Below are 19,349 nucleotides of genomic sequence, written 5' to 3' on the forward strand. Positions count from 1 at the left end.
GTATCGCCAGAAGCCATAGAGATATAAGCATTTGAAATGTAAGATAAAACTACTTTTTCCTCTTTTTAATGTACCATGAAACACAATAGAGAATAATACATGTTTTTTTATTTTAGAATATTTAACTTACACTGACACAAAAGAAACACCTCCACACTAACTGTATTTGATCTATTTACATGTAGCCCCCTCCCACCCCCGCCCCCAGCAGTTACAGGTGCACATGTACACACATACACACTCCCACAGAACTGAAAGGAACACACTACGACTTTACCTTAAGACCAGGTATAGTATCAAGGAAGAGTAATGAACAGATCTGAATGAAAAAGAACATTTTTAGATTACTGAAATTTGATACAGGTGTGTCTTTGTGTGTATGCTGTATATAATTTATATCTACATCCATTACATGTTTCAAGCATCCATATAAAATGTATCCCACAACTCCCGTGAATCAGAGACAGACAGCGACACTACTCCTAACTGGTTAAACAAATTTTTTAAATGGGCCTGTTTTGTTGAAAACATACAAGAAACTGATCCTGTTCTTTTTAAAAGAATCTTTTTCTGAGTTATTCGTGGTTAGGCATTAGCTTTGCATTGCTAACAGTGAAAGGATACGATACATCAGTTTTCTGCTTTATTTTCTGTCTTTAAATAGAAAAGAAAGTTCCAGATAGGCTTGTGGGGGATTTTGGTACCCTTATAAAACCAATTTTGTGCAAAAATGTCCAAAAATAGGCAAATCTAAAAGCTAACAGGCTAACCTTTAAACACTTTGGCACTCATTTTTTAAGTCTGACACCACAAATTAATCAATTAACTGATAGTTTCAACAAATAAGAGCTAAACAGCACTTGCATGTCTGTGTCTAATTCACCAGAGTACACATTTGCACACTATCATATTAGTAGTTAACTGAAATATACTTTGGTACTCAGTTTATCAGCAGATAATATTCGACAATGAGAGGACCTTTTCAAGAAATCCACCATAAAAAATAGAATCTTGTACTATCATAGTAATATTCATCTCAGATATAAGTGGCCAATCCTAAGGAAAGAGAACAAATTTTATACTACCAAAAAAATATGATAACAAAATACTTTTATACCACAAACACCCAATATATTTTCAATACACCTTGATCAGGGTAATTGCATGCATGCACTGAGTTACACAACATAACTGGAGTCCGGCTCTGCTTGAATTGCACTAGTAGCCGCTTAAGTTCTTCTTATCTGACGCCCAGAGAGACGATCTTTGTGTCAATCAGGTGCAGCTGTGTTAACTCCAACATCAGACAGACTGATGCGTCTGTGAAAAGAAACTGTAGGGTTCAATCTTATCTCAGCTACAGCCCTCCCTGCCTTTATCTGGGGTTGTTTTGTGTTTCCTCTGAACAGGACAGCCTCCTCAACCCGGTAACAGATGTGTTTCAGAGCCCTTAATATCCACTTAAGGATGGAGACTGGGTAATGATCACCGGCAGGTTTGTCTCATGCTACAGTTGTGCAGGCGAAGGATCTGATCTGAATCATCGATCAGTTTTGGGGGGGGGGGTTAGGTAAGGAGAGGGGATGTGCTGGTTTTCTAAGACGGCTACCTCGTGTTGTTCAAGCAGAGCCGGTGCCAGATTTGGAAGCGCGAGTTTTATATTCTTTGATCATTTTTCAGAATTATACTGCAATCACATTTAAAATACAGAGCTGGGGTGGATTCAGTGGCTGGGATGGGAGAGGCCTGGGGGATTTTTTTTTTTAAGGGAGGGGTTCGGAGATGGGACGAGGGGGACAGGTTGGTGGGGGGTGGAGGAGGGATATGGGGAAGGCTCACCTCACAGATTAAGTGACAAGCACTATTAATTTAACAGTTACTATTATTCTTTTTCAGAACTTTTGGCAAGAGAAAGTAAAGAGTGATGCATGCTTTAATGCAAGAAATGATTAGATGTGTGTGTAAAAAAAATCAGCAGGTAGTTTTGTGTTATTGCAGTTTCAAACTGCTGCAAGCTGATGGGAAAATTAATTTTACTTTATACAGTCTGAGGTGTCAGACCTCCACAGCTGGCTGTAATACACTCATGTGCCACCAGAGATCACTGTGGGATTGGTCTCTGCACGGGGCGCGCAGGCTCCTGCAGACTCATCCTGACACAGATTACCCCCTCAGTGTAAAGTGCTTTGCTGTCTCAGCCACATTTGGAATGAACACTGTAAATCTTTATTGTCCATAAGACCCGGTGACAAACATTCTGATGTAACAGGTGACTGCTGACGCCTCTAGTTATAAAAAAATGAATAAATAAATAAACACAGCATGACAAAGTGAAATAAAAAGACCAATGTGAGAACAATATTGCACATAATCATACAAAACTCTAAGACTTTGCCCACAGTGATAGAACAGTGTACAACAAAAGACAACACTAGTAGATTACAGTGTCTCTGACTTTAGTGAGATATATTTACAAAGGTGAAATGACCGTCTCTAAGGCCCAATCATTCGCAAACTCAAAGTCTCCTATTACGTTACATAAGACTACTTGAGCAAGTTGAAATATAACAAGTAACAATATAGTGAACTCATACTTTTTCTTATTTTTTGCAGAAGACTTGTTTTCAAGGTGGAGCCACGTCACCAACCGGGCGGCGAAAACACTCCCCGGGGTTCTCAAATCTGTGACTCAACGAGAACAACCGGACGACCTTTCACCCCGCTCTGCACCTTGAACATGTAAGTCATCACTATAAGAAACCACTGAAACAAATATTGCCACATAGTACCATGCAAACAGCAATTATAAAACATTTATAATTCAATAAATAAATTCATTTCCGATAAACGTCTCCAATAAACATCAGATATCTTCTCTTTTTTTTTTTTGAATAAATTTAAAAGGCTCAGATGATGCAGGCAATGTTTGTGGAGACAATCCCAAAATAGCCGTGTTCTTCTAAAAAGTGATGTGAGCTCGAAACAACCCCTCTGTCAGAGGTGCTAAAGAAAATCTTCAACACTTGGCACCCTAAAATCTTAGAAAACGAGGAGTGGCTACTTCTGAGGTGTCGTAGGTAGATGTGTTAGAAAATTTGTAACATTAATCAGATAAAGGATAATCTTTTTTTAAATTATGATGCTCCTTTACGTAAACTTTGGAAATTAATCATCTTGAATCTTAAAATTGCCTTGATTTCCTTAAAAGCTTATAATTAAGACAGCATTTTTTTGTTGATTTTAAAAGACAATAAAAGGGTGGAGGATTCGTCCTCGGGTGTAATATTGCATCAAGGTACTCGGCCGTTTTTTAATAAAACAGAAAGCTAACCCTGTCAGAGATCACAGGCCAAATGTTTACAGGTACAGCCTCGTCTTTTTTCTCAACCACCACCTCTGATATGTATGTCTTTACCCTTTTCCACTTAATCTTCAATGTTGCTTTAGTCATCTCTATTTACAGTACAAATAAATCTATTGATACTAGCAGCATTCACAACATATGATCAGACATTCAAGCAACACTAAAAACATTTAATACGCTTTTAAATAGTTCTAGAAACTAATTTGTTTTGCTTCCCTATATAGTATATACTGTATATATTTATATATATATACGTATTTATTTATAGTCATATTTCTACTACAAGTGCAAATGACCAAAAACAGTTTCTTCAAGAAAAGAAATCAAAGTAAAGTGACAGCTGTCCTTGGTCAGAGTGAGATGATTCTGGATTTTTTTTTTCTTAAAGACTTACGAAATCTACATATACAAAATATATGTGTAAAAAAATAAATAACATGATCACATGAGTCCGGATTTCCAACCATTGCACATTCCTTCCAAAATGCACTTCTTGAAACTTAAATATGATTATGCTCACGAGTCATTCAGTGGGGGGGAGGACGCGTGTGGCTCAAATCTTAACCGATCTAGAGGATATAAAATCTGGCTGGAGAGTCTACTGCATAGAGTTCAGTCTGGTGGACAAAGTGAGTTTCCCAGCTACAGAAGCCTTTGTCCTCTCTGTCTTTATATATATTTCAACTAGCCCCTATAAATAATCCATCACTACATGCTCAAAGTCTTTGCAGAGGTCTGAACGTCTATTCTTGTATCATCTATAGGGCGAAGCAGTGTCATACATATCCTTCCTTTTTCATGAAGACACCTTCGTTTTCTCGTCTCTCTGATTCAAGCTATAGAATTTTTGTTCACTTTTCTCTTTGAAAAATACTTTGATATGGCACATTTAATGTATAGAAATGAGGCAAAACAACACTATATCTTTGAGTGACGATCAAAACATGACATAAAACTATTTCATCAATATGTGTTACATCTGTCTATAAACATAAATACATATTTTTGTTCTCTAGATGAAAAAATAACATTTAGTTGTATTTTTTTTTCTCAGTCATTTAATGAACTTGATGAATTCATCAAAATTTCACTTGTTGCACAGTGGCGGACAGTGCAGGTGCAGTGCTTGTCGAGGTTACAATGACGTTTACCATAGTGACAGGAGCCTATGCCATCCAATAAATAAATAAATAAATAAATAAATATTTTTAAAAACAGCGTGTTTAAGCTCTTCCCTCCGAGCGAAGGAGCGGTTTTTCTCTCCACTAGAAGCTTTTTAGTATGTCACAAAAATACTACACTCATACTGAACAACGCATCAGAGCTTGTACATTATTTACAGTGATCCACACAAGGGTCGAGGGGTGCTGGCGATGATAATCTCCTCAGGGTGGGGGGGTTCGAACTATCTCCCCATTCTGCTGTCACACCAGCCTTCAGCTAGGAAACGCACTATTCACAGTTTAATTACGTGTCAATCTCTACAGACTAAGCTAGCCTTGTTGTATTTTTTTTTTTGGCACTAACAGTGGCCCCGGGGATAAACAGCCACTAAGAAATCAGTTGAAAGGAGGATGAGTAGAAAGACAGAACACGTGGAGTAAAAACACACACAGTTATAAGGATGCCATGCCGAGGAGGTGATCAGGTTAAAGATCGTACTGCAGATTTGATCCACGTGCCTTTTCAGTCTCTTTTCAACATCCATGTGAATTTCACAGTTCATACGTCTTCCAGCTGGTGGTCCTGACCGTGGGTAGCAGTGTCTTTTTGCCTCGAAAGTTAAAATCACATAAAGACGAACGGGCTGGAGCGCTGTGGGAGGTGTCCGATCTCAACCAAAGGAACTAAACAGACAAATCCAACACTGAGCTCATCTCAGCCGGCTCTCGATCTTCTCGAGCAGAAGCCGCTGCTATGCCACACTTGTATTTGAAAAAACAACAACGACAAAAAAAGAACAAAAAACTGCAGATTTCAACAAAGACAGACACATACATGCATGTGCGCTCACACCTCAGCTAACAACCCACCACCAACACCACCACCCACTCTTACTCCTCCTCCTGACTCAAAGCGAGTTACTACAGCAGATTACAGACTACTGAAGGAAAAAAGCCTCTTTAAGAACAAATCTAGATAGCATCTAAATAAGTCTAAAGCCTACAATAGTTATAGTAGCTGACTGGACTAGAATGAAGGGTTTGGTAGCTGAGGGAGAGGTGCTGAAGCTGAGCTGGGCCATTGGTTGGGTGTGAGAGGACTATCTTACAGAAAGAAACGGTAAGAGCGACGTGATGAAGCAGCGCTGATGAGAGGGTGGGAGCACAGGTGACACAGGAGCAGGGCTAAGAAGGGGTGAGAGGAGGGAGAAGTGGGGGAGGGGGCTGCTTTTTCAGGAGTAGATAGTGATAACCTCACGGCCACCCCCGCGGACCAGGAGGACCCGGTTGAGACCATCAGTGAGGACCTCAAGGAACTCCATGTCTGAGAAAGGAGAGTCAAAGAAACTACAGGAAGCAGATGCAGTGCAGTTATAAATGCTCCTAAAAGATGACAGTTAGCATAGCTTAGCTACATGTGCTAACCTTTGGTCTAAGTTAGGCTAGATATTCTCTTGTTCTTTTTTTTCCAAACCTCCTAAGAGTATAAGCACAATTCCTGGATAAAAAACTTTAGGTCATTAGACCAATCACTGGTTGATCATTGATCTAGGTCAGTGGTTCTGAAAGTGGGGGTTTGGGATCATCTGGAGGGGAAGCTAAATGCCTTCCAAAACACCAAACTATTGGAAGTACATTTGCCATCAAATATTTCTAAAACATAAACAATTTTTTTTAATTTTTATATAAAACCATGCAAACAGAAAATGTTTGATCTGTTTTCCATGTTTATTTGTTGGCACGTGACCCCAGAGGTGACTAAACCAGGATAACGGTTTAGTCACCGGTATCAGTTTTGGCACATTAATTTAGGAAATATAACAAAACGTGCACATGGGTAGTCTAATTTTAAAAATAATGTATCTTGGGCCTTTTTAATTTGTTTTGTATTTTTTGATTTGCTTATTGGTGAATTCCTGCGGCGTGGGGTCACTAGTCCACAATTTAGGACAGGATTAAAATTGTTAGGATGAAAAATGATTTTCTTTACCTTCTTTCTAACAGCAGAGGGCAGTGTCTAATTTTGATGTATCTCAAAGTCTGTGGTTACATTGAGGCAAAAAAAATCATTATGGGAACTTTACTTGTTTTTTAAGCTCCGTTTCCATCAAGCAGTCTGGTTCAGATAAGTACTGTATGGTACAGGTTGGCTCGGTTAAGCTTGGTACTGTTATCGTTTCCACAGCCAACAGTGCCCCCTTGTGGTAGGTGGCGTGTAAGCTGGATGCCGACAGCTGCATCAGTGACATAATAGCGCGCCATCATAGCAGCGCGACACAGTGTACCCTGCTAATAAATCCAACAAAGAAGAAAACACAACACAGTAAACAAAGAACAACGATTGAAGACCTCCAGCATTTTGTCTGTCTCAGGATTAGCCAGTGGGAACGCCGAAAAATGCGTGTTGTGTCGACACGATTTGAACTGAACTGCTTGATGGAAACTGGGCTTAAGACTAAGGGATTTAATGTGCACCAAATTAAATGTTTTGACCCTTTTTGTTTTCTTTCTTACTTTCACAAACTTTCCACGAACTTGTTTACCACTCTCTACTACCAGTTAATCTTTTGGATGAAGTGTCTCCACATAAGTATTTATTTTCACTGACTCTTACACCTTGACTATCCAGAAAAAGTTAGCATATCCTTTCACAATAAAAGCATGAAAGTAGCCTGAGCGAACAGCAGTAAAAAGGCAAAGCAAATGCATCACAAACCACAGTTGAATGAAGTGATTTTTTTCTCGAAAGTTTAGTGCCATTTGCCACGGCTGCTATTGTTCTTAAAAGAGACAGCACAAGTTTAGTTTCGAACTGCTGCCCTTTGCCACGTCATCCCTTCCTTTCATCTCTTTTTTCCAGTTTATCCACTCATATCGTGTTGTGAGTTGAGTCTACTTCATCCCTTTCTCAGTATGACTCACAGGCAAATATTGACCCTCCTCTCTACCCACTTTTGAAGGATACAGTTCTCGTCACCTGTCCGGTTCTTGGGTGGCCCGGGCATATTGAGGAGCACTAGCTTGGCCTCTGAGGACTTCTTGACAATGACTTCATTCAGCCGGAGTGCTGTGTGCATACGTCGCACATTGAACTGGTTCCTGTGGAAGGAGAAAGGAGAGTCAGATGAAGTAATACGCTGAGTTAAAGCACAGTAAAGAGCACTCTGTGATGCAGAGACTGTCGAGGTGACGGATGCTCATTCATACACAATAATCCATCCTCATCTGCTCATGTGGCCAAGTTGATCATTATGAGATATGAATGGACTGATGAGGTTTAGAGAGGCTTCAATACTTACAGGTTCTCCCACTCGCTGCAGCATGGCAAGAAGAGAAAATCATGATCAGTACTAAGCTATGGATGTTTCTTTAGTGAAGCTTTTACCAAGTTCTGCTTAAAAATCTCTGAAAGTATTTGACAGACCCTGACAGACCTCTCTGCCGTTATGTGTGAGAAACAGACAGGAGAGGCTCCAGGCTGTTTTTGTCACTAACAAGAAGGTGCTTCACCTTTCCAACAGGTTAAAAGTTCAACGAGCATTTCAGAGCACTCACGGCTTCATGCTGAAGATGTCTTTGATGCCCTCTGGTGTGGCCCCACCTGCCAGCTTGGCTGGCTCACCGTCACACTTCTCGGTCCATGTCATCTGGACCTGCTCCCCGGGGCTCTGAGCCCCCTCAGGGGTCAGCGGGGTGGCTGGGGTGGCCGGGCTGGCTGGGTTGGTGTTGTCGTGGATGAGCTGAACCTGATCAGGGGGGGAGACAGGGGAAGAGGCCGACTTTGACTATGAGACGAGAGGAAAAGAGGACGGATGTGGATTCACATGTAGATTACATGGACAGAGTTACAGTTGAGGTGGAAATGTTGGAATGCAGGTCAAGTAACAGAGAGCCACAGTGTTTGAGAAAGGGAGAGGGAAGAGAAGTCTGGTTAAAGAGCCTTTGGTGCTTTAGTCTGAAAGTGTGAGGTTAGTTTAAGGTTATTAGGCCAGGAAACTTTAACCCTCATCACATTAAGTTAACTGACATGCAGCATGGATAAAAAACTTACTCAGATTAACAATCAGTTTAACAGTTCTACTTTTTATCAACAGCTTATCATTGTATAAAGACACGGGCTGTTTTCCAAACTGCATACTACACTAGCAGTGCCTATTATTCTGGCTGAAATTCAGTATGGTGGTCTGCTAAAACTTGGAAAAGCTGGCATACTGTTTCCCACAATACATGGCGCTAAAGCTGTTTGTCTAGGCAGGTGGCAGGTTTTAGTAAATTACTGCCATCTACTGGAATGAGTCAGCATTATAATTACAACACAACTCTAACATTAGATGGTCTTTGAGATAGAAGTGAAGTGATGCGAAAGATACACCCGTAAATCTTGTCACTTCCAGTGGTTAAACCAAGTGTTTACTTCAACAAATTCATCAGCCCATAAAAACCACTAATTCACTTTTTAAACCATATGTGGATTATAAAGAAGTGGTTTTTCCATCAGCTTTAAAAATGTAAACCCCTATCGGATCAATTTTACAATATAACTTTTGGTGTAAGATTAGAAATCAAGTATGATAAATCTGTGTGATATGATTAACAAAAAAACTAAAATGCAGAGATCTGCCCATAGATTGTTTTGTACATTTATAATAAAGGCAAAAATATATATTTATATACTTTGAATAATAAAAATAAAAAATAAAATACAAATAAATAATAGATAAAAATATATAAATTTAAAAAAAAAAAATGAAAAGAAATCATCTGTAGCTCCGCTTACAAAACTGGAAACCAGAGTAGTATACTACAAAACAGACCTAACAGAACAGTCATGCTACATACTACAAGCAAAAGCAGTAGGCAGTATATAGTGCCTACGCCATACTACATCCACATGTAGTAGGTGGTATACGGTTTGGAAAACAGCCATAGTCTGTCATTTATGAAGTATTCTTCATTACTTTTTTGCCGGGTAAGAGATCAATCTATCAATTTCTTGCTTCACTGCAGGCAAACCTGAAGCTACAGCCTGCAGAGAGTCAGGTGATCTCAGCACGGTCAATAAACACAACAACAAACAATAAACAGAACTTATCACTGCTTTTGCACAGATTAAGCAAACAGAATACAGAAGATAAAGTCGTGAGCTCAAGTAAAAATCAGTGACAGTGAGGCTAATGCTAAGCTAGCTAGCTGCAGACTAGATCTATTAAAGGAGGGGAGTTTTTTTAAATCATTTTTTAGTATGCTCTCTTTTTGTTATTTTAACTCTAACGCCTGGTTTTCTTTTCACTATTCCATCATTATTTCATCTAACCCTATTAATGCTCATGCGTCTCATCTTTTAGGTTCATGGTGGGGCTGTACCTCTTCCTCGGGCTTCTCCTCCTTGCTGGCTGCAGGCGGCTCCTCGGTCACACTCAGCTGAGTGGTCACAGCGGCCGGGTTCTTGCGGCGGATGGACCCGCGGGATGAATCAGTGATACTCTGGATCTGTGATGACGCAGAGGCAGCAAATAAAGAGAATGTAAGGCTTGATTTCAGCTCTGTATTTCCACCAGCGAGGTTAGGAATGTGTTTTAAAGAAGGCATTTATTCACTGAATATCACTGTGATGAAATAAAAGTTAAGTGATGACTTCAACTAATGCACTTCTCATGTGCATCGACCCAGGCAGACTTAGAGTTCAGGAGAAAGTGTTGAGGATTTATTAAATAATACCTCGGAGATCAATATCTCTTTTATCCCAGGTGTCAAAATGCCATCATGAACAAAAGCAGCGTGGTCGTTTCTGTGGCTTCGCTGACAGAGAGGCTAAATATGCTGTCCCACTGCTCCGATTCAACCAGAGATCTGCTTTTGTCCAGAGGGGCTCATCTGTCATGTCGACTGAAGTCGAGGAGAATCATGCAGATCCGCGCCAAGTTGGCCCGTCAAGTCGTGTCAGGGTCATGTTTGCATCTTTGATTGCAAGGCAAAAAGTTTGACACAAACAAACTTCCCTCACCTCTCTCTCACGCTCGTTCTTGGTCAGGTTGATCTGTTTCAGCATCTGTGACCGTTGTTCCATCACCAGAGTCTTCTCGTAGGTGTAGGCTGAGATGTCGCTGTCTTGCTGTGAGGGGAAGCACAGACCTTGTTATTCCAGTCTGATTAATCTTTCGTTTTTTTCTTTTAACATTGTTCTAAGTAGCTGCTGAGTCCCTCTGTATCAGATATTCTCCTCATGGGTATGGCAGGGTTTACTCAAATCATGAGGCTGACTGATATAATGAGGCTTGTATGGGTTTACCACAGATGTGTAATGGTGTTAGGATGTTTGTTTCCCAAACTGCCTCGATGCAAAAGTTTGTTTTTTAACACATGATGCAAAAATCCGTCCTTGTGGCGACAGACACGGTGTCATCACTCTAGAGCACAGTCTGCAGCACAAGCAGAGCATCACAATTTGCAATAATGATAACCAGTCTTCATTAAAGCTGCTCATTTAAGGAATCAGCTTCTGACCACTGACACCTTTTTAAAGTTCTCCAAAAATAGTGCTCAGCCTTCAGAAAAAAAAATGTTTCTTCCAGCTCACAAATGAGCTGCTGTAAAGGTAGTCTGCAAGAGCCCAAACTGGTTTGTCTTGATTTTAATTATCTATATTTGAAATAAAGATTCAATAACGTCTCAAGGTAAGGTTTTTATGTCTTCTTTGATAGACACATTTGAAGGCATGATTTTAAAAACCCAGCTCTCATGAAGAGAAGTCATATGAGGGCTGCCATGATCTTTCAGTTGACAGTCAATTAAAAAAAGGGTTTTTGTCAGTTGTCTCACTGATCAGGGCCCTCCAGCTGCTGAAAGAATTGTGGCTCCTAGGAAGCATACAACTATCAAAGTAAACACTTTCTGGTGTAAGATTTATTCAGATTTAGAGATTGTATTTGTGTCAAAAATTACTTTTAACTGAGATGAGCTTTTTTCATTAGAATCATTCGAACAAACATTTTTTTTTATACTGAGTGTAGCAGCTAAAAAAGCAATAACAAACATGGCTTAAGCCAGGTACCCCATTAACTGAGGAATATCGTGATATCATTCATGAAACCTACACAACAGAAAGATTTCAATAAGGCTTCAGAGAACTAAATTTGAGGAAATTTGTAAGAGGTGAAAAACATGTATGTCTCTAGATTTCCTTCTTTTCTTTAAAGACAAAGTTTCCAGTGGCAGCTTGAATCAAATTCAAAGCTCTTCTTCTGACTTACAAAACATTGACAAGAACTGCACCTGCCAAACTGGGGTCCCTCTTCCAGGTCTACACTCCTTCTCGCCCACTACACTCTGCTTGTGAAAGACGCCTGGTGCTCCCAGCCCAGCACGGCTCTGAATCTCTAGCCAGACTCTTCTCCTCTGTTGTGCCCAAATGGTTGAATGAATTACCTTACTCTATACGATCCACAGAGTCCCTTTCTACTTTAAGAGATGTCTGTAGACTCATCTGTTCAGGGAACACTTAGGCACTTAATCTGAGCCTTCTCCTCTTTGTTGTAAGGGGTAGAATGAGTCAGAAGGTCCCCCAGCTCTTAGTGAATGTTTAACACTGATCATTGAATGTTGTTAAAGGTTGAACTATATTGTTGCTGCGATTGAATGTGGTTAGTCATGGCTACATGATTCTACATGGGAAATAAAAATCTAATTGCACTTAATGGCAGCTCCTGCATCCAAATGACTTGAAGCAATTTGTCGCACTAAATAAGTTTTTCCATTCTGTCAAAATACTTGCTTGTGATGTACAACACTTTGGACAAAAGTGTCTGCTAAATTAACTTATAGAACTGTAAAATAGTATATTGATCCCTTTTTGTTTGTCCCCTGTATTTCTAAAGAAACACATCAAGTTCTGTTCTCATTCACTTTGTCATATGTTGTGTAGTGATGTTGTGAAGAGAAGGAAGAACACATAAATGGATCACATTGTAAAAGTACCTAACATAAGATCTTCAGATGACTGTACCGTGCTAACTAAAGGGCAGCTGAAGAAATTCCTGCTTTAATAAATGGTTCAAAATAATTTAAAGTGTCAAAAAAAATCACGTTTCTTATTTAGTTTCCTAACCTGTGATGAACAAGGCACCTAATGTGGAGCAACTGCTGCTCAGTCCTGAATACCCGATAAGCTTTTCTCCACAGAGACTGCTGGGTTCATGGATTTATCTGTGTCCTTTCTAACTTTTCTAAACCCATACCATTTCTACAACTTCCACCATGGCGTCGATACGGAGGTGATAGAGGAATGTGGTCAGGTCTTTCTTCATCTGGATGCTGTTGTCGTCCATCTGAGCCACGGTGAAGATGCGCATCTTGCATTTCCTCCAAACCTGAGCAGCAAAAACAAACAGTTTTACCCCTGCATCTTTTCTTGATCAGACAGGAAGAAGTGAGAGTAGGTTTTTTCTAACTGAATTTTTTTTGTTTTGTCTTTTCTTGTTTAAAATTAACAGCTTCTCAGTACCTTGTGCTGGCGGAGGAGGAAGGGCAGCAGCATCAGCATGCCTCCATCGTGAACAATCCACCACACGTCGATGTGACCCTCAGTGAAACGCTCTCCATTGGACGGGAAGGCTGAGATGTTCTTCGGGACGAGCAGAGCCAAGTGCGCAGCCGTGGTTTCTCTGACCAACTCTACAGGACGACACATTCAGAGAGAGGTGGAGGAATTAGCTCCATCAGGTGTCACTCTTGGGTTGGTTTTCCTTATGTCGTTAATCAGCTGAGTTTGCCTTTAACAAGAGCTCATGATGTTGATTGTTTACGTTTCTGGATTATGAATATTCGTTACATCGTGACATAACAAACATCTCATCTTCAAGCAAAAATAGTCAGCAGTAAAGAAGTAGCAAACTTGCTGGTTATGGTTAAAGAAAAGTGCGTCCATCTAACAAATGAACCCAGAATCTTCCGGACACCACTAAAGAGCTAGATGCTGGATCGAAACACTGGTGTATTTGCTTTCCCTGGGACTCACCGATGAAGTTCCTCCAGGTCTGGTGCTCGTCTGCCTGCTTCCAGTTGCGCGGCCAGGACACCAGCACCGCGTTATGTTTCAGTCCTCCCAGCCCGCTGGCCTGGATGAGGTGGGAGGTGGCATCACGGAGGTTTGAGGACACCGTCACTTGACAGAAACCCTTCACCTTCTCCGTCTCCATCAGTTTACGCAGCGCCTAGAGAGACAAGACGAGAACACGCTGTCACCGAGGAGCAGAGAACTCACCAAGAGACTATGACAAGTTATTTTTCCTGTGGAGCTGAGAGTTATTGCATTTCCACTCGTCCGTATGACTCTTGTTGCATCCAAGTGCAACATTTTTGCTCTTTTGATTTTGACGTTGATTTGAATACGCCTGGAAAGACTTCACCTGCAGATTTGGGTTGACTTTAATTTGCAGGAAAAAGGAGGATATACTGCGACGCATGTTGATGCATTTTAAATCAGTTTAGATTTCCTGTCAGTCGGCTGCAGAAGATGAACTAATTCTACATGCACAAAGTGTAAGCAACGTCTGAGGAGAGGTGCAGGGTTTAAAAAGTCACAGAGGGAATGATGAATCCATTTGAGTGTCAGATTTGTTCAATTATAACAGTTTCAGTGAGTGAAGAATGCTTTTTGTCTGGAGTCCAAGTTTATTAAGCACGTTTTCTCCACAGGCAAAAGGGTTTGAAAAAGGATTTGAATACCTCTCTTTTTGTAATAATAAAGAAAGGATATGAGAAATTTGAGGATGAATGAAATGAAGAAGCTATCCAGGCTCCCTACCTGCTCAGCACGCTGGCTCTGCTCAGAGTTGTCCAGAAACGTTCCCTCGAGAGCCGTTCCCACGATGGTCAGACCTTTGCCCGCCTTCAGCTGGTTGGTCAGAGAGAGCAGACGAGGCTGCTCCACATTCTGCTCGGCATCTGTGCTGACCAGCGTGAGCAGCTGAGGTCTGGAGAGACAGGGCAGGGAGAGGTTTAAAACAAAACACAGAGAGTTTCAGAGGCTCAAAGCTGCGAAGAAAGAAATGACCGAAGGGTTCAAAGTGACAGCTGTTGTTGGGGAAAAAAGCAGAAAAAGTGAGATTATCGTGTAAGTATGAATGAAAAACACTGCTGGATGTCTGACAGCTTTAATCAGGAGTAAGAATGGAAGAAAAAAATTTTTGTGATGTATCAGGATTTTTTGTCTGGCAATATCAAAATTGTGATTCTTTGTCAAAAGAAAAACTTTTTTTTTCAAATTCAAATCCTTCATTTCAGTCTTTGTTCATAAACTGGATTGGAAAAAAGTTAACTTCTCTACAGCTAGGGATGGGTACCGAATTAGGTACTTTTATAGGTACTAACCAAATTCATAAAATCAAAAGGTACCATGTTTAGGTACCTAAATGCACCCTTGTGACTGTGAGGGAGTGAGAAGTAGGCAAATTTCCATGCTGTACATGAGCACAGCACGGCAAGGCTATATATTTAAGAAAACATATATTAAATTGAAAAAAAAAAAAATTAAACAAATTGATAAGTTTTGTCACATAAATACAAAAAAAGTAACGAAAATTGGCACCGTTGGGTACCAGTACCAATTGCCAGGTACCCGGCATCAGTACTGTATCATTTTAAATATGAAAGGCACCCATCCCTATCTCATGTGATGTGCATTTCATGGGAAAATACGGCTCCTGATATAGTCTGTAGACTTAATTATTATCATCATTTAACTTTTTCACATGGTATGGTGTTAAAAAAGCAAACTAAAAGTCGCAAAAATCAGAAATATCAAAGAATCTCAATTTAAACCAAATTGGCACCCCAAAAATTGTAATTGAATCAGATCCCGAGAATAGCATATCGTCCCAGCCCTACTCAGGAGGGTAAGATTCATATATTAGTGTGACTGTGTGTGTCATACCTCCAGTTCTTGGTGTGTGGGGGACCCTCCTCCAGCCGCATTAGAGCGTAACGAGCAGCGCTCAGAGACAGACCACGTATCCCATCACCCCACTCTTTCTCCGCACTGTGACACAGATAAGCAGCGGTTATTATCGCAGTCATTCAACATAACTCTTCACCTGAAACTGATACGGTCTGTGTGTCAGAACTCATCTTTCATAAAAGTCAACATGACGTCACTCACAACAAGGAATCACAGCACTTAATAAACGGGGTCTGGTAGGCCATGGAACAGTCAGACAAATTTGGCCAAACTAAAACCAACAAAACTTTTCTTTTCCATTTGGCAGCTTTTTTTTACTTTATAAAAATTCAGGTATCATTTTTGTATTTTCATATCTTGAAATGAGACATTTTTCTCGACCTTTCTGGTGAATGTGGCTCATTTTAAGTCTAATGGGACAGTTTTAGAGGAGAAATAAGTCTACAGAAGGTAAGATACTTCAAATTGTAACGTTACAAAGATTGACTTTAATCTGAAGATTTTTATGCTGGTTCACACTCCAAAAATTGAAATCTAAGCAGATATTTATGTCTTATTGTTAGCAAAAATAGTTTTATTAGACTTGACATAAGTCAAATTTACAGAAACTGTGTTTATGTTGTAAGGACCCCCTTAAAAATGAGACGACACATCTCAAGGGGTTATCCTTGAAAGAAAGAAAGAAAAAAAGGAAAGACAGATAAGAAGAAATAAAAAAGAAAAAAGGAAAGAAGTCTCATTAAAGATAGTAACAAACAAAAATGACACCTGAGAAAATAATTATAAAGTTTCCTAAAATAAGAATAATGTCTTATTAAAAAAAACAAAAAAACTTTTCTTTTCTAATTGGCGGATGATTTTTACTCATTTTTGTCTTTTAATATCTTGAAAAAAGACATTTCTCTCGGCTTGTCAGGTAAATCTGGCTCATATGAAGTCTTATGAGACAGTTTTAGAGGAAAAATAAGACATAATCACCTGCTTTGGTTTCAGTTTTTGTAGTTTAAACTTTTAGAAACCTGCTCTGAGATTTTTTACATTACTGCAAAAGAAGTTTTAACAACCTGCTCCCAACTGATTTATGTTCTCACTGCACACCTGGAGGTAATGACGCAGTGAAATTTTAATCCTCTGAACACTTTGGTTTGAATGATGGGATCATTTTTTGTAGGGTCATTAAGAGCTGCTTTAACTCCTTTAAGTGTATTAATGACAGACTAGGTTTCTCACAGTCCTGTGTGAGGATGTGTTAAAGCTCCGTCAGCTTTAACAGTGATGACTCTGAACATTTTCTTATTGTTCACAAATGGGAAAATTATAATAAACATGCAGATACACTCAGCTTTTTACTTCTTTAGCTTTTTAAAATGACCGGCTCTCTTGTTTTCATTTTTATTGCTTTTTTTCTATGTCCTTTACCTTGCTTCAAAAGCGGTTGCACTTGGGGCCAAACAAAGTTGGAGTTGCTGACAGTAAAGAGTTACAAAATAATCTATATTATTAAAGGATAAAACAGAGAGACGAAAGAGGAAAAAACTGATGGAGAGGAAAAAGACTTGTTTGGTGGCCTTTGTAATGTGTGTGTTGTGTATTATGACTTGTAATGGGTTCAGAGAGGTTGGGAGTTGCAAATTGGAAGAAAACTGCTGATGACAGAATGTGAGTTAATAATCTTTTGTGTAAATTCCAAATTAGGAGTATCTGCATCAACGTGTGATGATCATCTTACACCTCAGGGAACAACTTTCTACAATTTCTGTCAAACAGCCATGTCTAAAAAAACCTTCCCCCCTTTTTCCTCAAGATCACAACCTCAGGGCAGAAGCTTAAGTCAGTCAGACTCTCCACAACTCCAGAAATGATCTGAAGCAGCATCTGAATACTCTGCTAACCTGCAAAACACCAGTGGTAGAAAGGAAATTGACTCTGAAGAGACACAGAGCGATAAGAAGAGAAATTGTCTGGAGTCGTAGAACCAAAAAAGCTTTAAGCTCTTAGAATCTATTTATATTTATGAGGAGGGTTTTATTTAACAAAAAGTAAAGATGATCCTCACATTGTTAAAAAAGGTGGCTTGTGAGGTCCCCACACTCCAACATGACAAAAACACACAGACATCCCTTTGAATGCCCAATCAAGAATGATTGATTGTGTCAATTTACAGGCAGAAAACTCTTAAAATACAGCTACACTCTCACATACACACACACACACACACACACACACACACACACACACACAAGCAAAAGCTAAAAGCTAAAAGCAGCCAGCGAATCCAATCTCTCCTGAGGTTGCGCTCCACTCACCCTGCGAACTCGATATACTTGTAGATGGAGCCTGCGATTACCATGGCGACGATGGCGTAGTACCATGAGCAGAGGAACATAAGAGTGAGACACAAGCTCATCCCAAGGAAGGACAGAAGCCTGCAGGGACAGACAGACAGAGGCGTTAAAACTGCAGCCACAGGAAGAAAGATTTGAAGACAAGTTTAGCTCCTGTTCCTCTGCTGAGCTGACCAGTGGTAAAACTTGAAGCGAGGTCTCCAGTTCGGCGTCCTCAGCAGCGTCTGCAGAGCACAGGCCAGGTTCACAAACATGTAGCACATCAGGAAAAACCTGCAGGACACAGAAAGTCTATTTAAAACACAAAGCATGATGTGTGTGCGCCCGCGTGTATGTGTGTGCTTTCTTAATATCCGTCACATCCAGCGGGATTTCTGTGTATCAAAGCAGAAAAGCAGCCTGCTCTTCAGAGTGATGAGCTAAATCCTGAGCCAGTAAAATTTGGCATTTGTCTATTTTAAGGAATTGCAGGGGATTGAGCTGCTTTGAAAATCTCCCACTGCTGCTTCTTCAAAAATGGCAGCAAATTAGAGGGTTTGTTTCACTGCTCACATGGAGAGGATGGGAGCCACGGCGTCAAGGGAGGCGATGAGGATGCCGCTCTCGCAGATACACGCCGTCAGCAGGAGGGACCATGTGGGCTCTCCGTTGGCCTTACCGTGACCAAAGATCTGCAAAACAAAATAAAGTTACCACCACTGGTTTTTAAAGGTGTCTCTATGTTGTGCTTTTGATACAAATGTTAAAACAGCAAAGGATCCAAGGAAATGATCCCTAAACTCTATAAAATCCTTGTGAAAAACAAAATACATACAACAGAATACATTAAGTGAGAAAGAGATCTTTCAATAACAAATGAAAGTTGGTTGAATATCCATTATTATCCATTATTGAAATAGACATACCTCTACAGTTAACTGTTTTATTTTTAGACAATGTTAAATCCCATATAAAAGCTAGAGATAAATACCTGTATGGCATATTGACCTCTGCCTGTAAAAAAACTATTAGGTTGCTTCCCAAACCCCCCACAATACAGGAATAGATTAAAATTGTTAATGATATTTATACCTGTTTATGTCTATAACAAGTCGTTTTTGTTGAATTGAGGACTAACTGGGTCAAATATGTCAAATCCAGGAATTTGTGGCCTTATATATATATCCTTTATTAGCTCTTTTGTGACTGTAGTTTTGTTTTACTTTTCGCGCTCTCAGTCTACGTCATCATTCAGATGCGCACGCATTTTAACCGCTCCAATCATCAGACGAGTTAGCGGTTTAGCTAACACTAAATTCAACCTGTTAGCATAAAATGTACGGTTGTTCTGAGGTCAGTTTTAGAAACGATACTTTACAACAGAGGCATCGTCTCTCAAGTTTTTAGCGTCACAGAGCAACCGGTGTATTGGAGTTAATAGCAACCATGCTAACTGTTGACTCTCAGCCGACAGTATCATTGCTTAACGGCCGAGAGTCACTGGTTAACAGGGTCACACTTTACAATGAAACACCAGCGACGTC

General features: G+C 40.0%; 1 protein-coding gene across 3 annotated transcripts in view; it reads right to left on the bottom strand.

Moving 5' to 3' along the window:
* Nucleotides 1-16: 16 nt before the first annotated feature.
* Nucleotides 17-19,349, bottom strand: part of slc12a5a (solute carrier family 12 member 5a) — a 261,991-nt gene continuing 242,658 nt past the window's right edge. For 2 of the 3 annotated variants that reach the window (XM_074668575.1, XM_074668592.1), the window contains exons 13-26: nucleotides 18,379-18,497; nucleotides 18,001-18,099; nucleotides 17,788-17,907; nucleotides 15,458-15,562; nucleotides 14,330-14,498; nucleotides 13,541-13,736; nucleotides 13,028-13,197; nucleotides 12,762-12,893; nucleotides 10,532-10,639; nucleotides 9,892-10,017; nucleotides 8,083-8,312; nucleotides 7,827-7,841; nucleotides 7,493-7,626; nucleotides 17-5,851 (exon numbers count right to left, since the gene is read on the bottom strand). In XM_074668575.1, coding sequence (XP_074524676.1) covers nucleotides 5,760-5,851; nucleotides 7,493-7,626; nucleotides 7,827-7,841; nucleotides 8,083-8,312; nucleotides 9,892-10,017; nucleotides 10,532-10,639; nucleotides 12,762-12,893; nucleotides 13,028-13,197; nucleotides 13,541-13,736; nucleotides 14,330-14,498; nucleotides 15,458-15,562; nucleotides 17,788-17,907; nucleotides 18,001-18,099; nucleotides 18,379-18,497 — 1,815 coding nt within the window. In that variant the 3' untranslated portion in view covers nucleotides 17-5,759. The remainder of the gene's footprint in view (nucleotides 5,852-7,492; nucleotides 7,627-7,826; nucleotides 7,842-8,082; nucleotides 8,313-9,891; nucleotides 10,018-10,531; nucleotides 10,640-12,761; nucleotides 12,894-13,027; nucleotides 13,198-13,540; nucleotides 13,737-14,329; nucleotides 14,499-15,457; nucleotides 15,563-17,787; nucleotides 17,908-18,000; nucleotides 18,100-18,378; nucleotides 18,498-19,349) is intronic. The other variant, XM_074668583.1, reaches the window with a different exon arrangement.

This window comes from Halichoeres trimaculatus, unplaced genomic scaffold (assembly GCF_033239565.1).
Source record: "Halichoeres trimaculatus isolate MK-OKI-2021-1 unplaced genomic scaffold, fHalTri1.1 fHalTri1_scaffold_1, whole genome shotgun sequence".
NCBI lineage: Eukaryota > Metazoa > Chordata > Actinopteri > Labriformes > Labridae > Halichoeres > Halichoeres trimaculatus.